We start from the raw sequence: 12,449 nt of genomic DNA, 5'->3' as shown, positions 1-12,449 counted from the left end.
TGTGGGGGGGAGGAGGTTTCAGGTGTAACCTCTGGTCAGAGGCAGTGAACACCCATCACATCTCCCTTACACAAACTGGCCCAGCTGTGGAACTCCCAACCCCACAGGCCACATCCACGGGACATTCAAGTGAGAGGCAGTTGAGGGGGTGCCATAATCCATGAAAGGCCCCCCAAAGAGCTCCCCAGAAGCTTTGCACCACAGGATTGCACATGATGCAACAGATCCAGAGTCTGCTGCAAGATACTGCCTCCCCCCTGGGGAATGTACCTGGACATTGCCACCTGGACTGAGTGTATATTAACCCATTGGATTCTATGCTTTTTGGGGGGACCTTTACCACCAAGAAGACCAGCTGGAGAGGATCAATGGAACATCATTGGGATCCACGGAGTGGTGATATTTTCCTTATTATGTCTCTGTCACTTTCTTTCTGTTGCCCCCACCTACTTTCTATTTCTTTCTCTTCTTTAGTCTCTCTTTTCTCTCTCTCTCTCTCATATTTACTATCAAATAAAACCCATACTATTGACATTGGCACATGGTCTCATTTGCACCCTAATTCGGGCAGAGGCATTTCTAAGAACTTTAATAACCGGATCATGACAGTCCTGAGGGGCAGGATGTTGCTGCACCCACGCTATATCAGCATATGCAGGTACTGCCAAATTGCTGTCATCCCTTGGAAACTGGTGTACAATAGAAGGAGGTATTAGTTTCCTGTGGCAGATGGGGATGGCTCATGTGCTAATGAGAGGATCTAGTCTGGACAGGGCAGCAATAACGAAAAGTATCAAAATGCAGCCTTTGAGGGGGGCACCTGTTTTGCTGAAACCTTTGATTATAGCAGCAGTCACAAGTGTTACTTGTGATATAATATAGGTAATATAGGTACTATATAGGTAATATAGGTACCCTAGCAAACGACTTGAGGGAAATTTGGGCTCTAATTTTGGAACCAGCTGTGCAGGTGGTGAATAAAAATAAGCCAGCAAAACAGAAAAGTTACCTCACGGGTGATGAGGAAACAAATGTAGAATGATGTTGTGCAAGCTGCTGTCCCACGATCAGAAATAAATGGGACACAACATCAGAAATGTTTTATTGTTGGCAAAAGTTAGTGCCTATGCAAAAATTTTTTCCCCCTCCACCCCACCTGCCACCTCACCTGGAGAATGCCAAAACAGCAGAAATGGACTAGGAAGAAAGTTGTTTGGCAATGGAACAAGCAACAACAAGAAGCCTCCAATACCTGCCAAAATGTTTTGATTGAGCATGTCCAATTATACACTCCCAGGCAAGGAAATTCTTTTGAATTAGAAGTAACAATTCTACATGCTGTAGTCTCGTGGGGATTGTGGCAGATGACTGAAATGAAAAGTTGAAAAAATCTGTAGGATTTTGGTCCAAGGCATGACAAGGCTCTGCTATACATTATACTCCAATGGATAAAGGAATTCAAGCTGGAGTTTGGTCCTTGCAAGAAACTGAAAGAATCACAGGCCAAAATAGCATGACTGTACACCTCCAGTATAAAATACAGTGAGGACTGAAATTCTTCCAGATAGTGTCTCTCCCAAAATATTAGTCACAGGGGAAATGGAATTGCTTACACCCATGGATTGTGTGGTGGAACAGCAACCTATTAATTTAGATGACTGACAATGCAGTATGGTTCTGTACTCCATCTTCTCCTCTTATTCTACATTGTCTGTTAGTATCATATTCTCGAGCTCTTGTATTTCAGGTGTCTCTGATGATTACTCATGCCTTATCTAGGGGGATAGCACTGGAACTATGTTACTGGTGTCACAAATCCAACATCGATTGAAGTTTGATCTAAAAAAGCGCAAGCCATATCTCTTCAATCAGTGTGGGCAATAACCCCTCCTCAGGCTACTAAGGCTGGAGCAATATTAGCTGAAGGAGCTGGAGTAACAGCGTATTTATTATTGGAAAGAGATGACACTCCTATTTTCTTTCCTCGTTGTGGTTTGTAGGCTTGTATTATGAGCAAATGCCTTGGATACATTTCTGCTAGATCAATATGTAAATATTTGTGTGTGGTTGGTTTTTACTGTAACGAACTTCTTATTCTTTCTAAGTAGGAAATAGCACCTGGTGATGCCTTAGGTTTTAACTTTCATATTTTTCAAATCCTGTACTGACTAGTGTATAACTCTGAAGTTTCTTGTAGCCTATTAATTTCTGCTCTCTCATGCTAGGTAGACATAACAAAGCCTCTCCAGGCCTGCTCTTCAAGGACACCCAGACCATCCTAGGCCCAAAAGTATAAACCAAAAGCTTCTGAAGGGGGGGCAAGCTTGGGGAAATTGCATCATTAACTGAAGCTTTAATAGGAGAATTTATGCTGATATGCAAATGGACCAAACTTATAAAAGTGTGAAGAACTCGTGACCTGTGGTCCATCTTGGGGTCCATCTTGGCAATAGCCTCTGGGTCCCTAGGGTGTACCTTTGAAGGCCTTTCAAATAAATACCTACCTTTATTCCCTTACTCCTGTCTAGTCTCTGTTTTTAGGTGGCCTCTCAAGGCATCACTGGCATGTGCCCTCACACATGGTTTAAATGGGGCATCCAAGGCAATTGTTACCTTAAATTTGGAACTAACTGCTGTACAGCAAGGAGCCTTACAATATTGATTACTGATGAACTACCTCCATCTTCAACATCATAAACACTGTTCCAAGTTAGAGGGCATGTGCTGCTTCAACATGACTGCTGAATCAGCTGGCATGGGGGAAAATATTCAACATCTTCATGACTTAATACATCCAGTAACATGACATATACTGATTAGCCTGGCTAATTGAGTGGTTTCATTCCCTAACAAAAGGGGTGGGACACGTAACTCAGAATTATCTGTTTATATGTGGGGTTTTTTTATTATATGCTTTTTTAAGTGCCTCTGTAAATTACCCTATCCCATATTTCTAGCCCCAGTGGCATTCATCTCTTGAGAAAGGGGGTGGAATTTTGGGAGGAATGGGTTAAAAGCAGAAGACTGGTGAGGAGGATTGAAAATATACTCAAGTGACCTTGCAGCTGGGAATAACCCTTGATAAGCCAGTGGGAACAGCAGGCTGGTATTCTCCAGCATGGACCGAGATTAACAGTGACTGTGTCTCCATTTCTGTGCCTCTGTCCAGGTATTGCATTGGAGATCCCTCAGTTAACAAGATAACAGAAATAAATTTATTCTTTGTGTTTTAGCCATGGGTTTGTGGTTGTTCTGGCTGCCTACCTGTGCTGCTTACACACTGTCACTTAGAAGGGCTTTGATAGACTGCAGAAATGGGCTGACAGGAACCTCATGAATTTAAGCAAAGGAAAATGCAGGGTCCTACACCTGGGGACGAATAATCCCAGGCACCAGTACAGGCTGGGGGCTGACTGACTGGAAAACAGCTTTGCAGAAAAGGACCTGGGAGTTCTGTTGGACATCAAGTTGATCATGAACCAGTAATGCACCTTTGCAGCAAACAAGGCAAACAGTATCCTAGAAAAAGTGTTGTAAGCAGGTTTAGGGTGGTTATTGCTGATCTCTGCTCAGTACTGGTGAGAGACCTCATCTGGAGTCCTGGGCCCCCAGCACAAGAAGGACATGTACATACTGGAGGAAGTCCAGCAAAGGGTTCATTAAGGTATTGGAGTGTCTGGCATTTGATAAGAGGCTCAGAGAGCTGGGATTGTTTAACCTGGAGAATAGAAGGCTCAGGTGGGATCTTATCAATGTGTACAAATACCTGATGGGAGGCAGCAAAGAAGGTGGAGCCAGACTCTTTTAAATGGTAGTTGGTGAAGGGATCAGTTGGCACAAATCCACAATTTGAAATACAAGAAATTGCAATTAAACATTAAAAAAAGTTTTTACTGTAAGAGTGACAGAGCACAGGTTCAGGTTGCCTACAGAGGTTGTGGAGTCTCCATATGTGAAGGTGATAAATACTTGCTTGGACATCATACTGGGCAACCTCATCTAGTTGACCTTGTTTTGAGTTCTAGTTATTTTCCAACCTCAACTATTCCTTGATTGTATAGGTTTGCCAAGAGTGGAGACAGAGAAATTCCCTGAAAGATCTACATCCAGAGGCTATTTAGTCTAGTTTCCCTTCCTTCCTACTCAGAGAAAGACCAAATGTAATGATATCCATAAAAAGTAAGGGAGGCGGTATGGCTTACATGTTATTTTACCTTGTGTTTATTAGATCTACTTATATACTTATACTAACATTATTGTTTTATGCTTTTATTTTTGCAGGTCAACAGACAACTGCAACTCCATCAACAAGCGAGGGCTGAAAGTTATAGTGTAACAAGGTAAATTCTGAGGCAAGACCAAGGAGTAAGATATGCAGCCTGCCAGAAGAATCTAATTCAGTAGCAGTTAGTAGACTTGAGCTATAGTGAGTGGTATACATCAGTGCCTATCAGACTCAAAGAGGTTTCCTGAAATTGCAGGAATTCTTAACTTGGCTCCATACCCTATAGTAATGTTTTTAGAAATTGTGTTAATCATAGACATTTAGCAAATCATGTACTGACTATACAGTGCCACGAAGAACTGCCAGACCTTTACAGATTATCATGAGGCAAGACCTGATAGGAAGAAGTGAATTCCTCCAAGAAGAGTCTCTTTTCAGTCCTGATTAGGAGCCTTGAGCCATAGAAGTGTGTCCAGCATCCTTGTTGGAGTCATTGAGCAATAACCTGTGATTCATGGATTACCAAAGTTGAGGGATAGAACTGACCTTGCAGGCCAGAAAACATGGCATTGTTTTTGCTAACAAGGCCACAAATTCAATATAAGCCTTTTGCTTGTGTGGAGATTTATTATTTTCTGTTTAACTGGAGTAGCCGGTAATTCTTACAATAATATTTTGCATTGCTGAATAGCTAATCCATGACTTAACCCATCTTTGTCTTGCTTAGCTTGGTCTAACTATTTAATGTCATAATATCAGTTTAAGACACTTGAATTAGACTCCTTTTAGAGCTCTAACACATTTAAGTGTTACAACTCGAGATTCGGGTCCATCCAGTCTGGGGGATCACAGTTAAAACTTTGAAAAAATGCTCTAAAGTTATAACTACCTTATAAAATTGGTAGTTTTATTTCTTTACAGGATAATACTCAAAGAAACAATTTGAGTAGAAGCAAGCAGACCTAGTGACAGAACTGTTGATTTTGGTAATGGTCTTTTAAGCAAATGTGTAAGTATAAAAGGAGAGGTATCAAAGAAGAAAGGAAAGAGAAAGAAAGGTTTGAAAGAGAGGGAAAAAAATACTAACAGTACTTAAAGGTTGAGAGAATTGAGTTACACATGTGTATATATCGAGGTCTGAAAGAGGATAATATATAATAAATAGGGAAATATTATGGTTGAACCAGAATAGAAGTAGCACTGAAATGAGATACTTATCTATGCCAGGTATTGGAGGTTACTTATATCTAATAATCACAATTTAATCACTAAACCCAGCATTTCTGTAAGAGCAAAATAAGGAAAGAGAATGGTAGAAGTCTATACATGAATGTGATGACTGATTATGTGCACAACTCTGTGTAATTTTTCCTCTGCTATCTCTTCCTCTCCCCTTCCCTAACTATTTTGTTGCCTGTGTTTTCAGGATCCAAAGCCCAGCTCTGATGCTATAGAGCTGCCTAACCTTGGGACACATATCTGAGAAAATCACTACAACCTGCAAGAAGATAAGGGAAAAAAGTAGGGTGAGGCTAGCTGAGAAATTTGAGTCATGTCAAGTCACTGATATCAACAGTGAAAGCTAGATGAAACTGGTTTGATTGGTACAAATACATACAGGAAAACTAGGGGATCAGGCCCATTCAGCATGGATTTATCAAAGGCAGATTCTGCATGACCAACCTTATCTCCTTCTATGACAAGGTGACCCACCTAGTGGATGAGAGAAAGGCTGTGGATGTTGTCTACCTGGACTTTAATAAAGCCTTTGATGCTGTTTCCCATAACATTGTCCTGGAGAAACTGGCTTCTCATGGCTTGGATGGGCGTATGCTTCAGTGGGTAAAAACTGGCTGGATGACTGGGCCCAAAGAATGGTGGTGAATGGAGTTAAATCCAGTTGGTGGCCAGTCACAAGTGGTGTTCCCCAGGGCTCAGTATTGGGGCCAGTTCCTTTCAATATCTTTATCAACGATCTGGACAAGGGGATGAAGTGCACCCTCAGTAAGTTTGCAGATGACACCAAGTTAGGGGAGAGTGTTGGAAAGCTCTACAGAGAGATTTGGACAGGCTGGATCAATGGGCCAATTGTATGAGATTCTACAGGGCCAAGTGCTGTGTCCTGTATTTGATGATCTTAAAGGATCTTTTACAACCTAAATGAATCTATGATTCTATCTACCTAGAAGACACTGGTATGTCAGTATGACACTCTGCTTTGCAGTATACTGCTGGGGTTGGTCGCCCTGCTGTTTCTCCAAGTGGATAACTATGACCGTGTGTGTGAAGGAATAAATGAATATTTGAATATGAAATTTGTTGATGATATAAAACTGAGTGGGGAAGTGGACACTTGGGAAGGGAGGACCACCCCGCAGGAAGACCTGGATAGGCTGGAACAGTGGGCTAACAAGAACCTTGTGAAGTTCAGCAAAGACAAATGTAAGATCTTACACCTGGGAAAACATAATCCAGGAGTGCAGTACAGGCTGGGATCTACCCAACCTGAGAGCAGCTCTGTGGAAAGGGACCAGTATTTAAAGGGTCCTTACAAAGAAGATGGAGACTCCCTTTTTACAAGGAGTCACAGGAAGTATATGAGGGGTAATGGGAACAAGTTACTCTCGGGGAGATTCCAATTGGATACAAGAGGAAAAATTTTCACAATGAGAACAATCAGCCATTGGAATAATCTCCCCAGGGAAGTGGTGGATTCCCCAACGTTGGACACTTAAGATTCAGTTGGACAGGGTGCTGTATGATACTGCATTCCCTATCGTCTGCTTTATGCCCAGACATGAGTCCTGTATCCTTAAGCTAGGTCCAGGAAAGGAAGGGGAAGCCAGTGGAATTCTTTCAGTGGCCTGTGTTCAAAACACAGAAAACTCCCTCGGTTTTTCCCCAGCTCTCAGCTTTTTTTTCTCAGGAGAGAGACGGAGAGTAAAAATTCTTTGCTTTTTAGCTAGCTTCTTGTTTGTTAGCTGAGGCAAGAAGTTTTTCCTGGGACTGTGGTTTCTTCTTCTTCTGGAACTGTCCAGCTTTGCTCTGGTCCGAAACACCAGAACATTGCCAGGAGCCCCACGCCATGGCCTGGAGTGGAGGCCCTGGGGCGCCGCACCCTGGCTCCAGAGGACCTTGGGAGAAGCCAAGCAGGACTCTAAAAAATCCACTATCCTTCTCCACAATGAGAAGGTTTATTATCTAACATTATTCATTTTTCTTTTCCTTGTGCCTGTGTGCACCCTGCTTGTTAAATAAGCAGGGTTTTTTTCACTTTCCTCCAAGAAATTCCATTCGAAGCTGTGGGGGAGGGGCTGCCGAAACCTGACTTCCATTAGAGGACACGTTCATCTCAGGACGTTTCCTCCTAATTTGTCTCAAACCGAGATGGCTACCTTGCCTAGATTGTGCTTTTGCCCATAACGTTTGGACCAGATGATCCTTGAGGTCCCTTCCAACCTGGTATTCTATGATTCTATGATTTATAAAAGCTGTTATTAATGAATAATGGTTGTGATCTTTGTCTCCTAGAACTCAATCCCCCATCAGGGTAAATGGAATTTACAACAACATCACTTTCTTTTGTTCATTCTAAACCTCATGAGTTTCCCTTGATACCCTTCATCTCTCTCACCAAATAAGACAGTTTAGAATTGCTGCCTTTTCCATGCCACTCATGATTGTACAAATCTTCATGATACAGGTAAAAATAGTGGATTTATACAGAGGCACAACAGTACTCTTGTTTAGCCATCTATCCTTTTCCTAATAATTTGTAGCATTTCATTTGGGTTTTTCTTGGACCATCACTGAGTCGAAATCGTTGTGTCTAACCCCAAAATCTGATTTCTATTTGATGGCAGTCAACTCAGAGTCCACCCATTTTATATATAAAGTTCAGATACATGTTTTCCCTAGCATGCATCTCTACATTTATCCATATTGAACTTTAGGTGCCATTTTATCACCTGGTCATCCAGTACTGTAAAGACCTCCTGCAACATTTCATCACCACCATTTATTTTTACCGTCTTGAATAACTATTGGTGCCAGTGTCACCTCACTATTTAACCTCTTTTCCAGGTCATTCACGAATGTCATAACTGACCATAATCTCCTACCTTCTATTTCCCAATCTGAAATTAATTATTTCTTCATAGATAAAAGTTGCCTACCTATTCTCATTCATCCATTCTATTTATGCATCCAAAGGTATTACATCTTTCTACCACAGTATTATCCTGCTAGCATGTGCTGTGTTGCATGTCCATTATGAACACTAACCCCTCTTCAAAGTTATCATTCCCAAACTGAACACATCCTGATTCTCTGAATGTGACTTGAGTCTTAGATGTTCAACTTGACATTTCATGATACTTACAGCCATTTTATTTGGGTGGCCATAAATAACCAGTGATAATTTATGCTCAATATGAATACCCCATCATTTACTATTCAACTCTAAGTGTTGTGTGGGATTTTGGTTTGGTTTTGTTTAAAGAAACTAAGATCAGTAACCCAGAGACACACTCAGCTGCTTTGCCCAACCTTGTTTATGTCTACTAAATATTGCTACAAGTATCTTGAACTGAAGTGGGGACCAAAGTTAATTCATCTGCCTCCTTTAATGAGTGTATTCAGCCTCTCTCTTGCAAACTACAAAATATGAATGTAATGAATATTTGTCTCTTCTGCACTGAAACCAGTTTCACAATCTACATAGAGTAACATTAGTTGTATCTGACTGACATGGCTGAGAAAAATGTCCCTCTCAATAGCTTCAGCCTCCTTTATCTTATACATTTTTAATTACTATCAAAATTATATCTGCCATCAACTTCCCATTTTTCTTAGTGCATATTTTACATTTTTCCCCATTATTCTCTTTTGAATTCAAAAAACTATCAATTTTTTAAAGATAGTTTATTAGACATTTAAAAATATATATTCTAACCATTTTGAAGTTACTGCAGTATAGGCCTGCGTGACATATGATTTATGAATTTTATTCTTTAGTCAGCTAATGATCTACAAGAATTATGAAAATTTTGATGAAAAGCAGTTGTCATACCTTAAATCTCCATCTAGTAACAACTACAAACTTGAGTGTGTGGTCCTTGCCAAGAATCTCTTCATTGCACAATATATCCAGCTGATGTAAAAAGAAGAAATAATTAATTGACTGAGACACAGAACATGGATTTGAAACAATATACTTCAGATAAGACCCAATAAAAAGATCAAAGATCTAATGCTTAGCATCCTAGATAATCTTTAAGGTCCCTTCAAACCCAAGCCATTCTATGATTATATGATTCCTTTAAATTACAAATATTATTATTGTTATTGTTATTATTATCACTAGTATTATTAGAATTCTTATTATATTTTATGTTGTTTCGGTTATTAACTGTTATCTCAACCCATGAGGTTTATGTTTTCTTTCCAATTCTCCTCCCCAATGGAGGGGGGAAGTAGGGGAGTGAGTGAGCAGCAGCATGGTACTTAATTGCTGGCTGGGGTTAAACCACGACACCAGCAAGTAACTTTCTACTTCAAAAATACATTTTTAAAGGCTATCCCCCACTTATACATCAGTGTTTAGGGCTTTTTTTCCCCTACACTTTATAGTTGGTTTTAGCTTTCTATGTCAGTTTTGAAAGATCTTGATATTGGAAACAGCAACTGTATGGACTCAGAAGAAAATGTGAGATCATATGACCAGCTATCAGCTGAATTGCAATAGATGAATATGCACATGATCTTAGCCTATTTGACTGCAAGGCTGCATGTACTGAAAGGGTAAGTCGTCATGAAAAGTGACATATGCTAATGGTACTTTAGCACAACCTGAGAAAGCTAAGAATGTGCATGCAGTCCACTAACATGGCTTAGCTGGCAGACAATAACTCAATCTAGGATTTGTCTATAGCATTCAACCAAGTGCTAACATCCTTAGGGCCTTTCTCCTCAAAACATATTTTTCACTGGACATACCAGTACATTGTTTCCCCAAAAATGCCATATTCCCTTAAAGGGGGAGGGAGGACACCTGAAACACAAATACTGTTGAATGAACATTCTTACATTTCAATATGAACCAAGTAAGTTGTAAAAACAGAGGCTGGTGCCGTGGACTAATGAGTTTAAACACAAACTCAACTGAAGGGCCTGTGTAGCCCTTCAGAAGAAGCTTGACAGGTTGCAGAGACAGGCAGAGAAGAACTGTCTGAAATTCAACAAAGGGCAAATGCAGGGTCCTGCACCTGGCAAAGAATAACCCCATGCACTAGTACAGGCTGGGGCTGACCTGCTGGAAAGCAGCTCTGCGGAGAAGAACCTGGGGATCCTGGTGGACAACAAACTGTCCATGAGCCAGCAGTGTGCCCTTGTGGCCAAGAAGGCCAATGGTATCCTGGGGTGCATTAAGAAGAGCATTGTCAGCAGGTCAGGGGGGTGATTCTTCCCCTCTGCTCAGCCCTGATGAGGCCTCAACTGGTGTGCTGTGTCCAGTTCTGAGCTCCTCAGTACAAGAGAGACATGGAGCTCCTGGAGCAGGTCCAGCAGAGGCTGACAAAGTTGCTTTGATTTGGAGCATCTCTTATGAGGAAAGGCTGAGGGAGTTGGGCCTGTTCAGCCTTAAGAAGAGATGACTGAGAGGGACCTCATCAATGTCTATAAATATGTGAAGGGAGGGTGCCAAGAAGATGAAGTCAGGCTCTTCTTGGTGGTGCCAAGCAATAGGACAAGAGGCATTGGGAAGAAACTGATGCACAGGAAGTTCCACCTGAACATGAGGAAAAACTTCTTTACTGTGCAGGTGATGGGGCACTGGAACAGATTGCCCAGAGAGGTTGTGGAGTGTCCCTCACTGGAGATATTCAAGAACCATCTGGATGTAATTCTGTGCAATGTGCTCTAGGATGACCCTGCTTGAGCAGGGAGGTTGGACCAGATGACCCACTGTGATCCCTTCCAACCTGACACATTCTGTGATTCTGTGAAAAGTCAACCATAGGTGACATAGAGCTGGATCTACTACTCACCAAACAGGAAGAACTTTTTGGGGACGTGATAATCGATGGCAGCCTTGGTTGCAGCAACCATGAAATAATGAAGTTCAAGATCCTTGAGGGAGCAGGGAAATCAAGTAGCAGAGTACAGACCATGGACTTCAGTAGAGCAGAAAATTTGCTTTTTTTTCAGGAAGCTGGTAAGTGGAACCCCATGAGAGATATCTCTGAAGGGCAAATGAGCTCAAGAGATGACAACTCTTTAAGGACAATATCCTTTAAGCATGAGAATAGTCCAGCCAAATACTCAGAAAAAATGAGTGCATGTATTAGGAGAGCTTCTTGGCTAAACAGGGAGCTCATGAGAAAAAGGACATATACAGGAGGTAGAAGTGGGGGCAGGCTACAGTGAAGGAATACAGAAACATTGCTTGGGTATACAGGGATGGTTTGTGGAAAGCCAAAGCTCAGCTGGAGCTGAAACTGGCAAGGGACATCAAGATCAACAGGAAATTGTACTGCTACATTATTGACCCACTGCAATCCAGAAGGAAATAATTAGCATCATGCTGAGCCATTTAGATACTCATAAGTCTATGGGACCAGATGGGATTCACCCAAGGATACTGAGGAAGCTGGTGGAAGAGCTCACCAAGCCACTCTCCATCATTTATCATCAGTCCTGGCTAACCAGGGGGGTCCCAGACTGGAGGTTGACCAATGTGATGCCCATCCACAAGAAGGGCCAGAAGGAAGATCGGGGGAAGTACAGGCCTGTCAGGCTGACCTTGGTGCCCAGCAAGACTATAGAGCAGATCATCTTGAGCACGATCACATGGCACATAGAGGACAACCAAGGGATCAGGTCCAGTCAGCATGGGTTTAGGAAAGGCAAGTCCTGCCTGACCAACTGTTGGGGTTTTAGTTTAGTCTTAGTTTTTTCCTGTTAAAGGAATTTTCTCCCATATGCATGTTGCTAGGGGACAAATAGCTGTACTTAAGAAAGACAAAAAGGGGGATGGGGCGGGCCTGGCTACTCCTTTGTTTACACGTGGGTGTGGGGTCAGTTCGCTCTGAGCGTCCGGAGAGAGAAGCTGCAGAGAAAGGAGCTGCTGCTTCTTTTTTTTTCGGCCGTTTTTCTTTCTGCTGGAAACAACGCCGGGACCCCAAAAGCCGCTTTCCCTGCCCTGCTGGAGGCTGCTTCGAGCTTT

The 12,449-nt window shown here is 41.9% G+C and overlaps 1 protein-coding gene across 1 annotated transcript in view; it reads right to left on the bottom strand.

Annotated features, from left to right (window-relative positions):
- The window catches only part of LOC103625245 (polycomb group RING finger protein 3), an 89,714-nt gene that overhangs the window by 22,640 nt on the left and 54,625 nt on the right, over positions 1–12,449 (bottom strand). The window contains exon 7 of the mRNA XM_008644655.2: positions 9,297–9,377. Within this exon, the coding sequence (XP_008642877.1) occupies positions 9,297–9,377 (81 nt within the window). The remainder of the gene's footprint in view (positions 1–9,296; positions 9,378–12,449) is intronic.

This window comes from Corvus brachyrhynchos, unplaced genomic scaffold, assembly GCF_000691975.1.
Source record: "Corvus brachyrhynchos isolate BGI_N302 unplaced genomic scaffold, ASM69197v1 scaffold110, whole genome shotgun sequence".
Lineage (NCBI taxonomy): Eukaryota > Metazoa > Chordata > Aves > Passeriformes > Corvidae > Corvus > Corvus brachyrhynchos.
Note: the sequence above shows the minus strand (reverse complement) of the source record. Positions and strands in the feature narration are given on the sequence as shown.